Here is a 22,193-nt window from a genome sequence, read left to right on the forward strand (position 1 = left end):
GTTGTACTTCCCAAAAAGGGAAATCAGCCTGTTTAGCAAACCTTGGGAATGCTGGTTTATTATCAGGAAATGTTGAGCTGTGGTGGCACAATAGGTTAAACCCTTGTGCCAGCTGAATTGAATGTTGGTGGTTCGAATCCGCGAGACGGGGTGAGCTCCTGTCTGTCAGCTCCAGCTTCCCTTGCTGGAAACTTCCCACAGAATGATAACACACCTAGGCATCCCCTGGGCAATGTCCTTGCAGACGCCAATTGTCTCACACCAGAAGCGACTTGCAGATTATCAAGTCTCTTATGTCATGATAAAAAAATCAGGAAATGTTTACTTTTTTATACCTATTTTATATACAGTACTCATGTAAAACTAGATCATTCATTCACAGACTTTGATTCTTGGACTTCAACTTCCAGAAACCTCAATGAGCTTGGCCAAGCATCAAGGATTCTGGGAGCTGAAGTCCTTGAAAACGGCTCGGAAATTTCAACTGGTTCAATGTGTGGCGGTCAGGATGTTAACTGGTGCTCCTTACAGAGAGAGGTCAACCCTCCTGTTCAAGGAGCTCCATTGGCTGCCGTTTATTTTCCGATCCCAATTCAAGGTGCAGGTGCTTACCTACAAAGCCCTAAACGGTTTGGGACCAGCCTACCTGTGTGACCGCATCTCCGTTTATGAACCCACGCGTTCTCTTTGCTCATCCGGAGAGGCCCTGCTCACGATTCCACCTGTGTCGCAGGCGCATTTGGTGGGGATGCGGGACAGGGCCTTTTCTGTGGTAGCCCCCTGACTTTGGAACACCCTCCCCAAAGACATCAGACAAGCCCCTACGTTGGCAGTCTTTAGGAAGAGCTTGAATACCTGGCTGTTCTGATGTGCCTTTCCAGAATAGGAAAACTCCAGCAATATGTCCCAGAAGCACTTTATCAGAGTTTTAAGATTGCTTGCACACTGCACTTACCCTAAAATCCGACATACCACCTGTCACACCCATTGGGTACCACCTGTACCCATTACATTTGGCCCGGCCCTAGTTTTATTGTGTTATGATGTATTGTTTTTGTTGTTTCTGTTATTGCTTTAATGTTTTGATTTGCTTTAAGTTGTGTATTTGTTATGCTATTGTTTTATTGAGGCCTTGGCCTTTGTAAGCCGCATTGAGTCCTTCGGGAGATGCTAGCGGGGTACAAATAAAGTTAATAATAATAATAATAATAACAATTTCAACAGAAAGGAAGAGACCATGAAAATGAACAAAATCTGGCTACCAGTATTAAAAAACTCTAAAATTACAACAGCAAAACAACAGAGAGGAAACAACCAGGCACAGATTAACACCTCCCAGCAAGAGATTTTCCCAGGCTCAGGCAGGCCTTCAAATGCTAATGAAGGTGATCAGCTGAAACATTCACACCTAACTGCAGCAGGGAAGAGCTCCTTGCCCCACCCCAGCCATTCCACAGATATATAACCCCATTGTCCTAATTCCAACAGACCTCACTACCTCTGAGGATGCTTGCCATAGATGCAGGCGAAACGTCAGGAGAAATGCCTCTAGAACATGGCTCTATAGCCCGAAAAAACCCACAAGAACCTAGTGATTCCAGCCATGAAAGCCTTCGATAATAATAATGATGATGATTCCAAAACATTTGGAAGGCTGACGTTTTGGAAGCGCTGCATTGGAGGAACTCCCTGTCAGAAAAGTCTAAGCATCACAAAACTACAAATCCAAGCCCTCCGTAAGATGCAGTTGAAGGGAAAGTTAAAGACTCTAATATACACCCCAACAAAAAGCCCTTTAAATGCACAGCAACGAGGCTTTGAAAGCCTCCTTTGGCATCAATGAAGGGTGTTTTTTCTAATTAGATTAAAGGCAGCTCAGGAGGGAAATGAGGAAATATTGTTTTTATTCCGTTCCCCCATTCTTTTATGTTCCTGGTGCCTCAAGCTCTTTCACCCCTCCTCCAGAGATTTGACTGATATAAATGTGGCCTCCCTCCGCACTACAGCCAAGCCTTTGCCGGCCTCTTAATTTCCTCATTGGGCTTGGAAGGGCTTCCAACATAAACTCAAGGTGCTACACATTTTTTGGATAAATGTTGTTGCAAATGACTTCCTCTCTAAGGAGATCCATCCTCAGTAAGCCAACTTGCCATCCCATAGAAACAAACACTGCTTTGAAGTTTTCTTCTCCATTTCTTCAAGTCATGACAGGTGGCATGTATTTCGTCTTCAGGGCTGACACTTATTCCTCCGCCAAACAGAGCAAACAGATACTTTTTAGACAGCGAAGAATGCTGTTCTCTCTTAAAACTTGTCATCACCACCACCATCATCATCTATATAGTTCTGTCAATGTAAAAGAAGCCCAAAACAGTTCATAGAATCATAGAATAGAGTTGGAAGAGACCACATGGGCCATCTAGTCTAACCCCCCTGCCATGCAGGAAAAGCATCCCTGACAGATGGCCATCCAAACACTGTATTGTTGAAGGCTTTCATGGCCGGAACCATTGGGTTGTTGTAGGTTTTTTCAGGCTATATGGCCATGTTCTAGAGGCATTCTCTCCTGACGTTTCGCCTGCATCTATGGCAAGCATCCTCTGAGGATGCTTGCCATAGATGCAGGCGAAACGTCAGGAGAGAATGCCTCTAGAACAGTGGTTCTCAACCTTCCTAATGGCGTGACCCCCTAATATAGTCCCCCATGTTGTGGTGACCCCCAACCATAATATTGTTTTCATTGCTACTTCATAAGTCATTTTACTACTGTTATAAATCATAATGTAAATATCTGATATGCAGGATGCATTTTCATTCACTGGACCAAACTGGGCACAAATACCCAATACACCCAAATGTGAATGCTAGTGGGGTTGGGCGAGGATTGATTTTGTAATTTGGGAGTTGTAGTTGCTAGGATTTATAGTTCACTTATAATCAAAGAGCATTCCGAACTCCACCAGCGATGGATTTGAACCAAACTTGGCTCCCATGACCAATGGAAAACATTGGAAGGGTTTGATAGGCATTGACCTTGAGTTTGGGAGTTGTAGTTCACCTATATCCAGAGAGCACTGTGGACTCATGCAATGGTGGATCTGGACCAAACTTGGCATGAATACTCAATATGCCCAAATGTGAACACTGGTGGAGTCCGGGGAAAATAGATCTTGACATTTGGGAGTTGTAGTTGCTGGGATTTATAGTTCATTACAATCAAAGAACACTCTGAACTCCACCAACAATAGAATTGGCTCAAACTTCCCACATGGAATCCCCATGACCATCAGAAAATACTGTGTTTTCTTATGGTCTTTGGTGACCCCTCTGACACCCCCCCCCCCCCCCGCGACCCCCTCAGGGGTCCCAACCCCCAGGTTGAGAAACACTGCTCTAGAACATGGCCATATAGCCCGAAAAAACATACAACAACCCATCCAAACTCTGTTTAAAAGTTTCCAAGGAAGGAACTAGTATATACGTAATATTATGTCAAAGATATATACCGTATTCTAAAACAGTCATGCAAAAGGGAAGGAAGGAATAATGCCAATATAAAACTATGAAATATAATTGGAAAACAAATGATCCAAAGAGGAATGCAAAAGCAATCCAATAAATAGATAGGTAAAGGTAAAACATTCCCCTGACATTAAGTCTATTCGTGTCCAACTCTCAGGCGTGGTGCTCATCCCCATTTCTAAGCTGAAGAACTGGTGTTGTCCCTAGACACCTCCAAGGTCATGTTGCCAGCATGACTGTATGAAGCATCGCTACTGTCCCTCAAAAGCGGTACCTATTGATCTACTCATATTTTCATGTTTTCGAACTGCTAGTTTGGCAGAAGTTGGGCAGGAGCTCATCCCGTTCCCTGGAATCGAACCGCCAACCTTTCAGTCAGCAAATTCAGCGGCTCAGCAGTTTAATTCCCTGTGCCACCAGGACCCCCAAATCCAATAAATAAGCGGGATATAAATACTAATGCTGATAATAACAGGTTATTGAGTTCTTTTTAGATTTAGTGTGTCATGTGTATGTCATAGTTGCTGGTCAGATAACTGCTTAGTTTTAATGATATATATTATTAAAATCTGTTTTTGTATTGTATTTAATATTTTTATTTCTTTTTGAATAAAAAAAGTAATCTTAGAGATAATATAAGCAGATGTCGAGAGGGCTTAGATTGTGCACTCCTGCCTGGCAGAAGGGAATTGGACTGGATGGCCTTTGGTGCTCCCTTCCAAATCCAGGGAATCCAATTGTGTCTATTTTTGTGGAGATCTTTAAGCGGCCGCTGGATGGCCATCTGTCAGGAGGGTTTTGATGGTGACAGAATAGGGGTTGGAAAGTATTATTATTATTATTATTATTATTAAACTTTATTTGTACCCCGCTAGCATCTCCCGAAGGACTCGATGCGGCTTACAAAGGCCAAGGCGTCAACACACAACATAACAATACAAAACCTAAAGCAAATTAAAACAATTAAAGCAATATAAACAACAAGCAATAAATAATACACTAAGACACAATAAAACTGGGCCGGGCCAGAGTAATGGGTACAGAATTAAAAGTGCTGATGTGACAGGTGGTATATAAGGCTTATAAGGTAAGTGCAGCGTGAAGTGTGCGGCAATCTTAGTTCTGATAAAGTGCTTCTGGGACTTGGTATTGGAGATTTCCTATTCTGGGAAGGCACATCGGAACAGCCAGGTCTTCAAGTTCTTTCTAAAGACTGCCAATGAGGCTCATTGAAATCTAGGATTCTATATATTTATACATATAATTTCTATCGCCAACTATCTACGGCTGGAGGGCTTGGACAGTGTTCTCCTGCCTGGCAGAAAGAGGTAGTACTGGATGACCTTTGGGGGTCCTTCCTGCTCTGTGACTCTGTGATTTTTGGAGTACAACAGTCCCAAGGAAAACTATGGTGCTGGGGCCTTTCCTGGGCTGTCTCCCACCCTTGGCCTGTGTGTTTCTGTTTCCCACAGGTCCACCTGATGAAGCCGGAGGCGGTGCCCAAGGCCTGCTGCGCCCCTTCCAAGCTCAGCGCCACCTCCGTCCTCTACTATGACAGCAACAACAACGTCATCCTCAAGAAGCACCGCAACATGGTGGTCAAGACCTGCGGCTGCCACTGAAGACCTGGGTCTGGGTTGTGGCTGGGTTTTGGGGGGAAAGGAAGCAAGGACTCACTTCCAATAAGACTATAAGAGGACCGCTATAAAAAAAAAACACAACCGTAGGGGGGCAAAGGACACAGACTGACCAATCTGGGATAATGCAAGTAGTGCATGGGTTTGCCCTGACCTCTGGGATAATGCAAGTAGTGCATGGTTTGGCCTGACCTCGGCTTCACACTCAGGACTTGGCCCTTTGAAGCTGCAGAAGAGGCCTGGCCAAGGGAACGCAAACATGCCCTGGCCGAGCCCCCAACAACACAGGCCTGTTCTGTATTCAGTGACAAGGAAACAAGGCGCCCACAGATCCTTGCCCTGGAAATTAAAGGAAAGCAGTGCAAATCAACACACCCCTTTGGCACCAAGAGGCTCTCTTTGATCCCTGGCGTTTCCGGGTCTCGGGTCCAGTTTGGGGCCAAGGTACACTGTAAACAAAGGGTGGGGGTGCTGGATTACCATGGCGAACGGAGAGGCTCTGCCCTTTTTGGGCCTGGGGCCTTGTCCAATCGCTCCTCCTCCCTAAACCAAGTGGAAACCCTGCTCTTTCTAAAGCTCAGGGTTGCAAGATCTAGTGTCAGGGGATTCTATAAAAAAGAGGACCACAAAAGGCAGCCAACCACATAAGTTCACATAACGCATCCATTACCAAACATGGTGGCTTACAGCAGCGTGTGGTTTTCCCAATTCTAATGGGGCAGAAGGAGCAGAAGACACTGCAACACAAGTTATCTACATTGCCAGATAAAATCCTGATTTGAACTGGGCTATATTGCAGTGTAGACTGATATAATCCAGTTCAAAGTTGATAATCTGGATTATCTGATTTGATAATCTGGATTATAGGGCAGCGTATATCCAGCCTTAAAGTGTGTTGTCCCCATTGGGGACCAAAGCCACCAACATTCTCCAGTCTTTTGGGAGTCCCTGATGAGCACCAAGCAAATGTAAATGGATTGTTATACTTCGGAAATATTTGGGATTGGCAATTTAGGTCCCAAAGTGCCCTTGTTCAAAGCAATCCCAAAACCAAAAAGGCAAATAACACTAAGTACCCTTCCAGACAGGCCTTTTATCCCAGGATCAGATCCCAGTTTTTCTGTTTATCCCAGATTATCTGGTAGTGGGGACTAATATAATTCAGTTTAAGGCAGAAAACCTGGGATCAGATCCTGGGATATAGGGCCTGTCTGGAAGGGCCCTATGTAATTTTTGTTTCTGCATTGGAAATGTCATTTCTGAATAAGCTATATCATAAAAACATGGAAAAGGTTTTATTAAACTGCAAAAACTTTGTTTTTGTGGGAGAGACATCTTGCAGCAGCACATTTTGCTTTAGGTTTTCAATTAATATCTCATTGAGTCTCAATCAATTCAACCTAGTTTGTGGCAGCTGCAAAAACAAAGTTTCTGGAGTGGAATAACTACTTTCAAAATAAGTACTGCACAACTGAAAAGTAAATAACACTTTCAAACCAGAAATAGATTTTTTTTCTTTCAAATTTTGTTACATAGTGTAATAATGAGGATGATACACATTCTGTGAAAATAAATTAAACCTGCATTTAAGAACACTGGCCTGTAGAATGTCACTGTGGGAACAAATCTGATGGATCAAAGAGGTGGCACTTTCCGCTCCTTTCCCACAAAATACATGGCAGACTCTCTTGAGAGACAGTCCTTTGCGGGTCACTTGTTGGATTGTGGGCAAAACTGAGAGGACAGTATTTGGGTTGCTCCTGTCTCTATCCTGCAAGATGCCTGCCGTTTGGAAGGGCTTTGGCGGCAAGTCTGGAAAGAGGAGGGTGCAGCTTATGCTCTCACTGGCCAAAGGGAAGCACCCTTCAGGCCACAGGGGTAAGTCAGGTCTCCTAGCTCTTTCTCTGTGTATCTTGTTTGCATCTCCTGCATGACCTACACAATTCTGCTAATCCACAAGTGGTGGTAGGGCATGTTATGTATAGGTGCACCTGTTCCCACTCCACACAGATTTTATTCTGAATTAACACTTGGAGATAGACCTGACATGGTCTCCTCTACAGGTCATCTGAAGTGAATACAAGCCACCCCCAAGTAACAAACATCTGACTTACATATGACTCCAAGTTAAGAACAGAGGTGAGACAACAGGAAGTGAGAGGAATCTGCCCTTTGAAAGAGAAATCCACTCCTGGAAGAATTATTATCTGGGAGAAAAGGAGTCTCCATTGAAGCTTTCTCTCTAATCCTTGTTTCCACAACAAGCCACATTTCCCAAAAACCAATCCGCACAGGGAAAGAAAGTGAGGTGAAACCTTATGTACTGGGGCACAGACAGCAAAAGAAACCCCACAGGGTTATTGACCCTTCTCTGTGCTATCCAAAGCTTATATATATATATATATATGTGTGTGTGTGTGTGTGTGTGTGTGTAAAGGTTTCCCCTTGACATTAAGTCTAATCAAGTCCAACTGTGGGGGGATGGTGCTCATCTCCATTTCTAAGCTGAAGAGCTGGCATTGTCCATGGACACCTCTAAGGTTATGTGGTCGGCATGACTGTATGGAGCGCTGTTACCTTCCTGCCGAAGCGGTACCTATTGATCTACTCACATTTGCATGTTTTTGAACTGCTAGGTTGGCAGAAGCTGGGCCTAACAGCGGGAGCTCACCCTGCTTTCCGAATTCAAACTGCCGACCTTTCAGTCAGCAAGTTCAGCAGCTCAGTGCTTTAACCCGCTGCACCACTGGGGGCTCTCTCTCTCTCTCTATATATATATACACACACATACACACACACACACATACATACATACACACACATATACACTAGCCGTCCCCTGCCACGCGTTGCTGTGGCCCATCTGTTTATATGTGTTTTGTGTGTGTATATATTTGTGTATATATGTGTTTTGCGCATGCTAATGTAATTTTTGTTTTGGGTTTTTTAAGTCTCTTCTGCTGTGTTATTCAGTGTTTTATGAGTGATGGTCACTCGTTGGCCTGATAGGCGTTTTGTGTCCAAATTTGGTGTCCATTCATCCAGTGGTTTTTGTGTTATGTTAATCCCACAAAGGAACATTACATTTATATATATATATATCACACACACATACACACACACATATTCATACATACATATATGTATACACACACACACACACATATATATACTGGTTGCCAAAGGGGCCCACTCACAACTGTAAGAACATTATTTATACAATAGGAATATTGTAGGGTGAATTTTCATTTCATTCAGTAATAATATTAGAACGTCTATTACACTGTGTAACAAAATTTGAAAAATGTTGTTCCTGGTTTGAAAGTGTTATTTCCTGTGTAAACGTGTGTTGCTTACTTTGAAAGTAGACGTTCTCTCCCAGAAACTTTGTTTTTGTGGCTGCCACAAACTTGGTCAAATTGGTTGAGACTCTGAGATATTCATTGACAAACTAAGGCCAAATGTGCTGCAAGATGTCCCTCCCACATAAAGTTTTTGCAGTTTCATATACTTTATCCATGTTTTTATGATCTAAACAATTAGGAAAGGATATTTATAACCCAGGAACAAAAATTGTGTTACATAGTGATATATTTTCAAGCATATTGCCTGAAGTTTAAGGGGGAGGCTTGTCATTGGGAAAGCTGACACCCTGGCCAGTGTGCCACTCAGTTCAATGGGGCAAAGTGCATTCAGTTCATGCGGAGAAGGATGCCCCAAATAGCTAGCCATAAACCAGTTGAACATGGGGTATGTATCCACACAGCATTGCTTTTCCTAACCCGCTTTGCTGACCTTGCAGTACGCAGCCTTCCCTATGCAAAAGGGGCCCTTTGGCAACTCTCATCACAAAGTAATTCCTGTCCTGCTCTCCTCGAAGCATCCCCCTGTTCCTTCCCTACAGCAAAAGGTATGTCTCCATTTCCCACACGTCAACATGTTATGGATTCTGCAGAATTTGCACTATCCCTGGCTGCTGTTTAAATAACCTCTCAGCCTTTCCAAATGCACCGGAAGATCCAGTTCCTTTCCTTGCCTGGCAGATGCAGAGCAACACCCCTCCGGCCTTCCCTTTTGTAACAATACTTCCCATTAAAGTTTGCATAGATAACAACTCCCTTTTGCAGCTCTTCCCACCGATCTTTCCTTGAAATTCGGGGAGGAGGCTCTATTTTTTGCTTCCCTCAAATCCGCTTCTGGCGGATCCTGGGGCAGCAAAGCCCATAATTATGCACCAAGGGAAGAAAGAGAAACCCTTCCTCTCCTCTTTGCCTTGAAGACGGGTTTCGTCAGCCTTCCCACAGGATGTTATGGCACAATTGTGCGAGAAAATGACATATTTTTAAAGAGAGAGAGAGATGAAACAGCACAGACCCTGGTTTATTCTGATTTCCACCCCTAAATTCCAGGATTTCATTCATATTGGGAAAGAGGCTAACAAGAAACTATGGCTGCATCTACACTGTGGAATGAATGCAGTTAATTGCCCCGGCTCAATGCTATGGGATTGTGGGATCTGCAGTTTGGAGAGGCCCCAGCCCTCTTTGGCAGGGAAGGCTAAAGATCATTTTAAACTACAAATCCCAGGATCCTATAGCAATAAACCATGACAGTTAAAGTGGTGTCAAACTGGATTAATTCCACAGTGTAGATCACCCTTAAACTAATAGAAGTTTGTTCCTGTGAAGGTTTATCCTTCAAATTGACTGTTTCTTCTTCGATCTTAGAAAGCCAGGAGAGATTGGAGGAAGAAACTACTAAGAAAAAGAAACTTCCTCTTTCCCTGAGGAAAATCAATATTTTACCTCAATTTAAGGTAAAGGTATCCCCAGACATTAAGTCTAGTTGTGTCCAACTCTGGGGTGTGTGTGTGTGTGCTCATCTCCATTTCTAAGCCAGAGAGCCGGCATTGTCCACAGACACCTCCAAGGTCATGTGGCCAGCATGATGCATGGAATGCCGTTACCTTCCCGCAGAAGTGGTACCTATTGATCTACTCACAGTTGCATGTTTTTGAACTGCTAGGTTGGCAGAAGCTGGGCCTAACAGTGGGAGCTCACCCGTTCCCCAGATTCGAACCGCCGACCTTTTGGTCAGCAAGCTCAGCTGTTTAACCGACTGCGCCACCATGGGGCCCCTTACTTCAATATACATCAGTATAAAGTTATGGTTTACTATGAAACACATCAAGTGGGAAACCCTATCTAGCATAAGCTTAAAATGTTTCAGCAACTGGGAGGAATAAGAAGCCAGATCTGTTTGTTTACTTTTATAGAAAAAATAGCTCTTTGTTTAAAATGGAGGAAATTCTGTACAAAATACATTTCAAAAATCTCTATAGGTAGAGAAGATACAGAGAAGAGGTCAGAACCCCTTTTGTTTGCAATGAACAGTTCTCTATTTTGCTTCAGCCAGGATAAAGGATCACATATATTCCCCACAGTCGGATATAATAATTTTCTCCTTTGGCTTCCCATCTTTGGTGCCTTGAGCCTGGATATTTTAAAGAAGGGGAAAAAGAGAAAGAGAGAGAGAAAAAAGAAGAGATATCAAATGAGATCTTTACACCTTACAGCATGTATAGTAGGGGAAAATGCAGTCCACATAAGGTAAAGGTAAAGCTTTCCCCTTGACATTAAGTCTAGTCGTGCCCGACTCTGGGGGTTGGTGCTCATCTCCGTAGACACCTCCAAGGTCATGTGGTCGGCATGACGGCATGAGCGTCGTTACCTTCCCGCAGAAGTGGTACCTATTGATCTACTCACATTTACATGTTTTCAAACAGCTAGGTTGGTAGAAGCTGGGGCTAAGAGCAGGAGCTCACCTCACTCCCTGGATTAGAACTGCCAACCTTTTGGTCAGCAAGTTCAGCAGCTCAGCGGTTTAATCTGCTCTGCCACTAGGGGTCCCATATAAATTTTGCATAACATTTTATGATGTGTTTTTAACTATGGTGCCCCCTGTCTTGAGCCATAAGGAGAGGTGGGTGAGAAATAAAACAACAACAATAATAACTATAAAAAAATAATAATCATGCTTGTGGCCCCTAAACCCCAATATTGTAGCCCTTAAAGCACCTCCCACCAATCTTCTCATTCCTCCCATTTCGCAGAAACCAGTAATTTTGGGACAAGTGGGCCCCTAGACCCTGATACTGGGCCTCCTGAAAGCCCAGCGAATGAATGAAAACACAGCAAAACTCTTCCTATGTCCAACAAACACTCCAGAAAACCCCTACTGTTCTCAAATACTACATTTTCCCTGCACGACACCTCTCAAAATAACAACAGGAAGTTACAGGGCATCACTTCCAGCTGCCATTTTGTGCAGGACAGTGGGGAAAAATGAAATACTGTATTGACTCGAGTCTCAAGCACCCTTGGACTAATACTTCAATGTTCAAAACCCTGAAACCAAAAAAGTATTTGCTGGTGGATGGAATGCACAGCGGCAAAAAGTGCCCTCCTTGTATTGTTAAAAGCTTTAATAGCTGGAATCACTGGGGTGTTGAGTGGATTCCAGGCTGTATAGCGATGTTGTAGCAGCATTTTCTCCTGACATTTTGCCTGCATCTGTGGCTGGCATTGTTAAAGGATCTCTTTGTAATTTGGCTAAAAAAGGTGTGCATTACAGTTGCTTCTTTTAAAAACAAAAGAGTTAGAAAACCAAACCTTTCAGCATTGGAAGGAAAAAAAACTTAGGGGTGCATCTATGCCATAGAATGAATCCACTTTAAATGCTATGAAGCCATGGGAGCTGTAGTTTTACAAGGTCTGGAGCCTTCTTTACCAAAGAATGCTGATGCCTCACTAAACTACAAATCTCAGGATTGCATAGATTTGAAACATGGCAATAAAATTAGAGATTATGCCCCTCAAAGAGGAGCTCCAGATGCTCCTGAAGCAGCTTCCACTTTCACTTTGGCTGAGCATTAAGATAACCGTATTATGCGAGTCTAATGTGGACCCTAATTTTGGTGAGGTAATTTAGCAAAAAAAAAAAAAAAGGTGAGCATTAGATTCGAGTAAATAGGTTAAATGGGTTTGTTATGGAAGTGTTTACTAAAGGAGTTCTGAAGGAGGAAAAATAGTTCCACTATAAGGTCCCCTCTACACTACCATGTAATGCAGTCAAACAAGGCCAAGAACTCCCAGGACCTGCTTTACCTCCATCTTCCGCATCACGTCCATCCCTTCCGTGACTTCCCCAAAGACCACATGCTTCCCGTCCAACCAGTCCGTCTTGTCGCAAGTGAGGAAGAACTGGGAGCTGTTGGTGTTGGGCCCAGAGTTGGCCATGGAGAGCAAGCCTAAAACATAAACCCATGCAGTTGTAAGATGCCCTGACAACAGCAGAGTTCACCCATGGCAGTTCTGAGGCCAGAGCGCAAGACATTTAGCATATGGACATCTGCAGACTTCTCATGAGAAAAGGACTGATAAGGACTGACTGAAGCCGGAGGTCGGAATGATAACATGACTTTTGTTCCTGGATTATAAATGTCATTTCCTAATTGGTTCTGTCATAAAAACATGGAAAGGGTATAAAAGTAAAGGTTTTCCCTGACATTAAGTCTAATCATGTCCGACTCTGGGGGTGGTGCTCATCTCCATTTCTAGGTCAAAGAGCCAGCATTATCCATAGACACCTCCAAGGTCATGTGGCTTTCTTGTGCACAAGCTGCGTCCATACTTTGGGAAGTCTGACTTGGCCATGGTAGTCCATGCTCTGGTTACATCCTGTATAGACTACTGCAATGCGCTCTACATGGGGTTGCTTCTGAAGACTGTCCGGAAGCTTCAAATGGTCCAATGGATGGTAGCCAGATTACTAACAGGAGCGGCGCTCAGGGAGCATACAACTCTGTTGCACCAGCTCCACTATCTGCCAGTTTGATAACGGGTACAATTCAAAGTGCTGGCTTTAGGCTATAAATCCCTAAATGGTTCTATCCCAATTTACCTGTCTGATCGCATCTCCCCTTATGAACCATCTAGGACTTTTAAGATCATCTGGGGAGGCCCTGCTCTCAATCCCGCCTGCATCACAAATACATTTGGTGGGGACGAGAGACAGGGCTTTCTCTGTGGTGGCCCCTCGGCTATGGAACGCCCTTCCTAGGGACATGAGATCGGCCTCCTCCCTTTTAACATTCTAGAAAAAAGTTAAGACTTGGCTGTTTGAGCAAGCATTTGAAAATGCAGTATAACAGACATAGGAATATGGAATGACGATTATGAGATTGGACAACTTTTTACTAATAGACACAAATGATTTATGTTTTATTCATCTTGTTATGGTTTTATATTATATGTTACTGTTTTTAAATGTTTATGGTGTTGTTGCGCATTGAGTTGTTGCCTCTGTAAACCACTTTGAGTGGCCTGCGGGCTGAGAAGGGCGGTATACAAAGATAGTAAATAAATAAATAAATAATGACTGCATGGACACCATTACCTTCCCACAGAAGCAGTAACTATTGATCTACTCACACTTGTGTGTTTTCAAACTGCTAGGTTGGCAGAAGCTGGGTCTAACAGTAGGAGCTCACCTTGTTCCCTGGATTCTAACCGCCAACCTTTCAGTCAGCAAGTTCAGCAGCTCAACAGTTTAACTCACTGCACCACCAGTGAGTTAAAGCTTGTTTTTGTGGAGCATCTTGCTGCACAATTTGCTACAGTTTTACAATGAAAGTCTCATGGAGCCTCAACCAATTCAAAATAGTTTGTGGTGGCAATAAAAACAAAGTTTCTGGAGTAGAATAACTATTGTTGAAGTAAGGACATCACAATTAAACAGGAATAACACTTCCAAACCAGGAATAAAAAACGTTCAGATTTTGTTACATAGTGTAATGAGATCTAACAGAGAGCTGTAATGAACTCTTAGGGGAAGGGATGGATTCAAGGGGGTGGAAAACTAAGAGTTTTGGCATGTGGTTTTCATTAGCAATTTTTGTTGAGCTGTAGCAACTAGGCAGATTTATTTTCAAGAACTCCTTGTGAGGGACTCTGGATTGCTGGAAAGGTTCTGCAGTACATCACACTATAAGGATTCCCCCAACGTTTGGAACGTATGGTCCCGCCATCATGCCCAACTGAGGTCCCAACCGAAGCCAGCATCACCGGCAATGTCCTACCAGGCCCGGTGTGCTTCAGAATGAAGTTCTCATCATCAAACTTCTTTCCGTAGATGGACTTCCCTCCAGTGCCGTTGTGGTTGGTGAAGTCCCCTCCCTGGCACATGAACTGGGGGATGACGCGGTGGAAGCTGCTGCCTTTGAAGCCAAAGCCCTTCTCGTGGGTGCAAAGGCAGCGGAAGTTCTCTGTGGTCCAAAGCAGAAAAGGGGCACCGTTGAGAGAGCAAGGGCAGCAAGCACAAAAGCAGAGGGCCAAAGCCATTGGAATGTCTGAACACTTCTCACGTTCATGGAATGTCCACCAAGGAGGTTGCGTTTCCTCTGCCATGAGTCTCCAAATGGCAGCGGAAAGCTATATGACATCTCTTCCAGTTGCTATCTTGATAAATGTGGGCGTCCTCCCACTTTTATGAGATGCCACCCAAGAAGGGTAAGACACCTTTTTCAAGTAGGTAAAGTTTTCCCCTGACATTCAGTCCAGTCGTGTCCGGCTCTGGGGTGTGGTAATCAACTCTATTTCTAAGCCAAAGAGCCAGCGTTGTCCGTAGACACCTCCAAGGTCATGTGGCTGGCATGACTGCATGGAGCGCCGTTACCTTCCCACCAGAGCGCTACGTATTCATCTACTCACATTTGCATGTTTTTGAACTGCTAGGTTGGCAGCAGCTGGGGCTAACAGCGGAAGCTCACACCGCTCCCCAGATTCAAACCTGCGACCTTTCGGTCAACAAGCTCAGCAGCTCTGTGCTTTAACCCACTGAGCCACCGAAGGCTCTTTCTCGAGTAGGGTGCCATAAACATGGGATATGTGTTTGGACCTCCCTGACTGCTTTTCAAACATGTTTTGAACTCTCTTTCATTGTATTCTAGTTTGAGTTAACGGTATTGCACCAGACCTTGTGTCGTTTACACTGGGTTTCGTGTGCCCTTCTAGATATGGCTTCAACTCCCAGCAACCCTTTCCCTTGGCTATCCTAGTTAGGAGGCTGCGAGGGAATATTGTTCAACATGGAACCCCTGAGTGAGTCTCACTCTCTCAGCCTCAGAAAGTGGCAAACCTTGGCATGGTAAACCTGAGGTAGGGTTGTCTTAGAGTGGCCCTAAGTTAAAATAACAACAACAACTTTATTGTTATACCCTGCCACCATCTCCCTGAAGGGACAGCTTATATGGGACCAAATGTCCATAAGACAATAAACGAACAATCCATGAAACAAATACACAATTAAAATAAGAACATAATCATGTGGAGCATTTGTCCATTTTAAAACAAAGTGAATAGACATAAAAGTATAAAACATTAGCATCAAAACTCCACCCAATCAATACTCAAATCCGGATCCAGGGCTACTAAAATGGGCATGACCTGGCTATCAAAAGAGCTGGGCATGGGAAAGTGCAAACAGCAAACTATAGGGCCATGGAATTGGGCACTTGAAGACACACAATATCCAACAGCCAGAGGTTTTGCTTACCAGCAGTCATAGGTACAATGTCCGATCGCAGAAGGATGTTCAATCGGCCAGCTGGCTTGTTCCCAATCTTGATATCCATGTAAACCTGGGGGTTTGCCCTTGACTTCTTTGCTGGTGGCTCTCCCTAAAACAGGGAGAGATACAGCTTATTCTATGATAAATCTCAGCCAAGTGAGTCGGAGCCTAATTATCTGCCATGTAAGCATAGCACCCATGGCCACAAATAACCTACCCCAGAAAACCACTTGAGGACAAATAACTTTGCAACATAAAACACTGTGCATTAATAATATCCACTTTGCTACATTGATCTACAATCTATACTACATTGAGCTTTGACGTCAGCTACAGCCAGCCCTCCCACTAAGGGCATAGGGCCCTCATGACAGAATTTGTGATGTCTTTTACATGAGAGAACACCTCAATAGGAACTCTTCAGTCTTCCAACAGAATTCTGTGGTCGACTTCTGCCATGGAAGACCATGGAATGGCATTGGAGGACCTAGAAATGTCTAGAGAGAAGGGGTAAACTGTAGCTGAAGGATGTGTGACATCAGGCTGCCTAACCTCGGCATCTGTTATCCCACCACGCATTGTCTATATGGGCATGGAAACTATGCAGGCCAATCTGGAGGTACCTACAGGTTTGGCGGTGCTAAATGACTTCATCCAGCCCCTAAGAAAGAGTTGTGTGAAAATGAGCTCTAAGGCCGTGGCCAAAAGTGGAGTGCTAAAAGTGCAAAACCTACAGAACCCCAACTGCCCCTTACTTAACCGAAGGAAAGATGGCCACGCACCTCCTGGGCCTCTGACCGGGCTGGCTCTGCCCCTTCTTCCTCCACATTCTCCTCAAGCGTCTTTCCAGAGAATTTCTTCAGCCAGTCATCATCCGACCAGACTGTCAAAGGAAAATGGAAGGCAATGAGAAAACAGAAACGTTAATCAAGTGATACCACTATGTAATATGATTTTGGTCCAGGGCTATAAATGTAATTGCCTAATTGGTAGTAAAGGTAAAGGTTTCCCCTTGACATTAAGTCTAGTCATGTCCGACTCTGGAGGGTAATGCTCATCTTAATTTCTAAGACGATGTCCGTAGATGCATCCAAGGTCATGTGGCAAGCACAACTGAATGGAGCGCCATTACCTTCCTGCAGAAGCAGTACCTATTGATCTACTCACATTTGCATGTTTTTGAACTGCTAGGTTGGAAGAGCTTGGCTAACAGTGGGAGCTCACCTTGCTCCCCAGATTCAAACCGCTAACCTTTCGGTCAGCAAGTTCAATAGCTCAGTGGTTTAACCCACGGCACCACCAGGGGGCCCTATCATAAAAATATGGAAAAGGTTTATTAAACTGCAAAAACTTTACTTCTGCGGCACATCCTGCAGGATATTCTGCAGCAATGAATATCCCAGTCTCAACCAATTCTACAGATTGTGGCAGCCACAAAAACGAAGTTTCTGGAGTAGAACAACTGCTTTCAAAGTAAGTACCACACAATTAAAACGTATTTTCAAACTAGGAAGAGCATTTTTTTCCAAATTTTGTTACATAAGTATTTCTGGGATGTTTATACACAAGATGAAAAAAATCTTTGGAACCTTCCTATTCAGGTATATTTAACTCAGGATTCACAGACAGAATCTCCCCTGGTCCAAAAGTACACACAAACAGAAACACAAAGGTGAAGAACCATTCTTTCCTGCTTCTTGGCAGGGGGTTGGACTGGATGACCCACGAGGTCTCTTCCAACTCTATGATTCTTCCTGTCCCAATTGCATGGCTTACCTGGGCGAGAGGAGCCTTCCTTGATCCTCATCGGTTTGGCCAAGTTGACGCGGATTGTCCTCCCAAACAACTCAGACTCATTCTAAGGAGGGGAGAGGATTACTTTGAAATCATCATGTAATTCTCATACAAGCCCAACATAAGGTAGGTTAGATTTAGCATCTTAACATGAGTATCATGTAGGAAAACGGACTTCACTGTCCCGGATAAATGCAGCCATTTTACTATGTTGGCTCTTAAAGCAGGCAAAACATGTTTGTCCATACTTTCACTTTAGTCATTTTCATGCCCACATATTTCTCAGTGGACTACACTACTAATTTCCCTGCCCCTGGCCCTCTTTGTTGCCACTGGATTCTACGAGGGTTATCCAGAAAGTAAGGTTATAATTGAGTTGTTGTAGGTTTTTTGGGCTATATGGCCATGTTCTAGAAGCATTCTCTCCTGACGTTTCGCCTGCATCTATGGCAAGCATCCTCAGAGGTTGTGAGGTCTAGAACATGGCCCTATAGCCAGAAAAACCTACAACTCAGTGATTCCAGCCATGAAAACCTTCAATAATACATTAAGGTTATATCTATTTTTTAAAAGACAAAGAATGAATATATTTTAATAAAACTTACATGGATTGCAGCATAGGTATTACGTTATTTTCCCACACAATCACCATTTAGTTCAATACATTTTGTCATCAGTGGGATGAGTTTTTGATGCCTGTGTCATAGAAGTCTCCTTCTACCTTTTTCAGTCAGTTCATCACTCCGATTTTCACCTTGTCGTGGTTGGAAAAGTGTCTTCCACCCAGGTGTTCCTTCAATTTAGTAAACAGATGGTAGTCACTGGGTGTGAGATCGGGGTTGTGAGTGGAGTGGCTTAAAACATCTCAACCAAATGAAGTCAACCACTCTTGAGTTGCATGAGTGGTGTGCAGATGCACATTGTCATGAAGGAGATAGGCTCCCGCCGTCAGTATCCCATCACATTTGTTCTGGATGGCTTTGCGAAGTTTCTTCATGGTCTCACAATATATTCCGTACCCATTTTGTCACATGCTATCTTCTCCATAAACTGAAACGGTTTTGCCATGAATAGCAGCAGCGTTCATGCCCTTAGCATTTCAGTAGCGTATTACAGCACAAACTTTGCACTCGGAGGGAAATGGAATGAGGACGCTCATCTCTAACCTTCACCACGCCAGTCGATGAGCTACTGATGACTGGCACTACTTGTTCGCTTCCGCTGGCTTCCCGCTACATGGAAGTGATACCAACTTCCTACGAGAAATTTCCCCGCGAGAGCTACGTCCCTTGTAACCTTACTTTCCGGAGAACCCTCATACAACTGACATCCTCATTCTGTATTCTCTTTTTTTTAGCACATAAAAGTCAGACTGCTTAATTTAAAAATAAATCTTACTGGAACCATTCAGCTAGAACTCTGTATTGGAACAAGGGAGATTTTCTATGTGCTTTTTGCAAAACCAAAATGAAGGACTCTGTGCACAAACCTACCATCAAAGCGGAGTCTATAAAACAGATTACTTCACTTCTACCAGAAAATATTGTTAGGAATGAGCGGGGATTTCATCTTTCCACAAAATGAAATTCAGAAAATCTAAAGAGAGACGTACCATGTTGTCGATGGCGGCTGCAGCATCCTACAGAAGAAAAGAAGATATATTTTTACTGATAACTCATCATCCCTTATTTCAAGTTGCCCCCAAATACCATGCTTGGGGGTCACTGTGTTTTAGGTTTCCTTGTGCCATTTAAAGTTAAGGAGAGTCCTTCTTGAACAACAAGAAGTGAGATGAAGGCAGAACTGAGTTTACCAAAGCTTAGCCCACTCACCTTGTTCTCTGGGGCTCTAAAGTGCTATAGGATCCCTCTGCAAAAAATGTTTGGTTTTTGGGGTGCCAACATGTCAGCATTTCCTTACCTCAGCCAGTTCGAATTCAATGAAAGCAAAACCCCGATGCTTTTCTGCAGAGATATGAGAAAAGGATAATCAGTTTAGCAAACCTTATGGGCAACCAATAGACAACCAGACCTCCATGTAAAACTATTATGAGAAGCCTAATTTCATACTGAAAAAAGGCAGGTCAGAAAAATAACTACTGTTTTTCTTTGAAACATTTAAAAAATGTCTCGCTGAGGAGCGGGAAAGGTGTGTTTCCTGCTGCTCTGGAGACCAGGACAAATGGAGCAATGGATACAAATTGCAAGAACAGAGACTCCATTTAAAACATTAGAAAGTAGGGGGGACTCAGGGCGGCTTACAACCGGCACAATTCGATGCCAACAATTCAACATAGTAAAATATATAACAGCAACAATTATAAATAGTTAAAACATTCAACTAATACAATAACAACTAATAAAAAAAAGCCAATCTGGTGGCCAACGTTCGCCGAGTTCTGTAATCCACAAGTCCATTCAGCATTATCATAATGCTTTCCAAAGCTCTAGTCGCCATTGTCCTTGTCAGTTTGACAGATTACCCAAAGACCTGGTCCCACATCCATGTTTTTACTCTCCTCCTTCTCCTCTTCTTCCCCCTTTTATTCTCCTTCTCCACTTTCCACCTCGTTCTCTTCTTCCTTCCTCCTTTTGTTCTCCTTCTTTCCCCTCCTTTTATTCTCTTCCTCCTCTTCCTGTTCCCCCTCTTTTTATTCTCCTCCTTCTCATTTTCGCTCCCTCTTCTTCTTCCTCACCCCTTTTATTCTCCTTCTCCTCCACTTTCTGTCTCGTTCTCATCTTCCTTCCTCATCCTTTTCTTCTCCTTTCTATTCTTCTTCCCCCTTTTATTCCCCTCCACCTCTTTTCTTCCTCTTCTTCCTTCCTTCTTTTATTCTCTTCCTCCTCTTTTTCTTTTCTTTCCCCGTTTTTACTCTCCTCCTTCTCCTCTTCCCCCCTTTTAATCTCCTTCTCCACTTTCCATCTCGTTTTCTTCTTCCTTCCTTTTATTCTCCTTCTTTCCCCCTCCTTTTATTCTCTTCCTCCTCTTTCTCTTTCCCCTTTTTATTTTCTGCCTTCTCCTCTTTTCGCTCCCTCTTCTTCTTCCTCCTCACTTTTATTCTCCTTCTCCTCCACTTTCCGTCTCGATCTCATCTTCCCTCCTTTATCCTTCTATTCTCCTTTCTATTCTTCTGCCCCTTTTAGTCTCCTCCACCTCTTTCCTCTCCCTCTTCTTCCTTCTTTTATTCTCCTCCTCTTTCCCTTCTTCTTTCCCCCTCCCTTTCTTCTCCTCCCCCTATTTTCTCTCCCTCTCCTTTCTCTTCTTCCTTCTTTCGCCTTCCTTGTATTCTCTTCCTCCTCTTCCTCTTTCCCCCTCTTTTTCTTCTCCTCTTTTCGCTCCCTCTTCTTCTTCCTCCCCACTTTTATTCTCCTTCTCCTCCACTTTCCGTCTTGTTCTCATCTTCCTTCCTCATCCTTTTCTTCTCCTTTCTCTTCTTCTTCCTGTTTTATTCTCCTCCTCTTTCCTCTCTCCCTCCTCTTTGCCTTCTTCTTTCCCCCTCCCTTTATCCTCCTCTTTCCTCTCCCCCTTTTTCTTCTCCCTTTTCTTCTCCTCCCTTTATTTACTCTCCTTCTCCTTTCCCTTCTCTTTCCTCTCCTTCCCACCTTCCTCCTCACCTGTCTCATAATCCAAAGGGATCTGGATGTCGGTGATGTCTCCGAAGGGGATGAAAGCCGCGTGCAGCACCCTCTCGTCCACCTCCTCCGCCAGGCCGCCTAGGGAGACGGGGACAAGAAGAGAGAGGCCCCTTACGTCGCCATTGGGAAGGCAAGGAGGGCAGGCCTACAAGTCTAACCCTAACCCAGGCCCAAGAACTCCTGCCCGCTTGGCTCGACGAGGCGCCTTTCTGCCGCCGCCTCCAAGGTCTCCCCAGCTTTGAAAGCCGCCCCCTTCTCTTCCCAGTCTTTTCTCCTTACCCACATACAGCACCCTCTTGGTGGACGCCATTTGCCTTCCCACAATCCCCCTCCGACCGGAAACGGATTCCAAAAGCGGCCGGAAGGAGGAAAAGGAGGAGCGCGCGCACTGCTTTCTGCGTCAAAGCAGAGCGTCCTGCCTTTGAAGGTTTGGGTTGTTGTAGGTTTTTCCGGGCTCTATGGCCATGTTCTAGAGGCATTTTCTCCTGAGAAGCCACTGAAATCCACAAGCATGTGGACAATTTCAACAGAAAAGAGGAAACCATGAAAATGAACAAAATCTGGCTACCAGTATTAAAAAAAAACTCTAAAATTACAACAGCAAAACAACAGAGAGGAAACAATCAGGCACATCTAATCACCTCTCAACAAAGATTACCCCAGGCACCAAATGCTAATTAAGGTGGTCAGTTGAAAGATTCACACCTAGCTCCAGCAGACCTTTGTCCCACCCTGGTCATTCCACAGATATATAAACCCATTTTCCTACTTCCGACAGACCTCACTACCTCTGAGTATGCTTGCTGTAGATGCAGGCGAAACGTCAGGAGAAAATGCCTCTAGAACATGGCCATATAGCCCAGAAAAACCTACAACAACCCAGTGATTCCGGCCATGAAAGCCTTCAACAATACATTTTTAGGTTTGGTTTCTCTCCTCCCACTTTTTGGTTATGTGTTGTCGAAGGCTTTCATGG

The 22,193-nt window shown here is 43.9% G+C and overlaps 2 protein-coding genes across 2 annotated transcripts in view; one reads left to right on the forward strand and one right to left on the reverse strand.

The window, feature by feature from the left end:
* The window catches only part of LOC132780394 (bone morphogenetic protein 8B-like), a 46,292-nt gene extending 40,761 nt beyond the window's left edge, over positions 1-5,531 (forward strand). Inside the window, exon 7 of the mRNA XM_060784072.2 lies at positions 4,995-5,531. Coding sequence (XP_060640055.2) covers positions 4,995-5,144 — 150 coding nt within the window. The 3' untranslated portion in view covers positions 5,145-5,531. The remainder of the gene's footprint in view (positions 1-4,994) is intronic.
* Positions 5,532-10,415: 4,884 nt separating this feature from the next.
* On the reverse strand, positions 10,416-21,595 carry PPIE (peptidylprolyl isomerase E). Its single transcript, XM_060784071.2, has 10 exons — positions 21,497-21,595; positions 21,197-21,295; positions 19,503-19,546; positions 19,195-19,221; positions 17,565-17,646; positions 16,571-16,671; positions 15,774-15,897; positions 14,299-14,484; positions 12,326-12,468; positions 10,416-10,652 (listed from the first exon to the last, which is right to left on the reverse strand). The coding sequence occupies exons 1-10, from the start codon at positions 21,525-21,527 to the stop codon at positions 10,584-10,586; spliced, it is 906 nt and encodes a 301-aa protein (XP_060640054.1). The 5' UTR covers positions 21,528-21,595; the 3' UTR covers positions 10,416-10,583.
* Positions 21,596-22,193: the final 598 nt, after the last annotated feature.

The sequence above is a fragment of the Anolis sagrei genome, chromosome X (genome assembly GCF_037176765.1).
Source record: "Anolis sagrei isolate rAnoSag1 chromosome X, rAnoSag1.mat, whole genome shotgun sequence".
In the NCBI taxonomy this organism is placed as follows: Eukaryota; Metazoa; Chordata; class Lepidosauria; order Squamata; family Dactyloidae; genus Anolis; species Anolis sagrei.

Excerpts from the sequence above, each read along its gene's own strand:
- PPIE (XM_060784071.2), bottom strand. The coding sequence starts at position 21,527 with ATGGCGTCCACCAAGAGGGTGCTGTATGTGG. Across the intron at positions 19,547-21,196 it reads CCCTTTGGATTATGAGACAG|AAAAGCATCGGGGTTTTGCT; the intron begins GTGAGGAGGAAG and ends ATATCTCTGCAG. Across the intron at positions 17,647-19,194 it reads CAGCCGCCATCGACAACATG|AATGAGTCTGAGTTGTTTGG; the intron begins GTACGTCTCTCT and ends TCCCCTCCTTAG.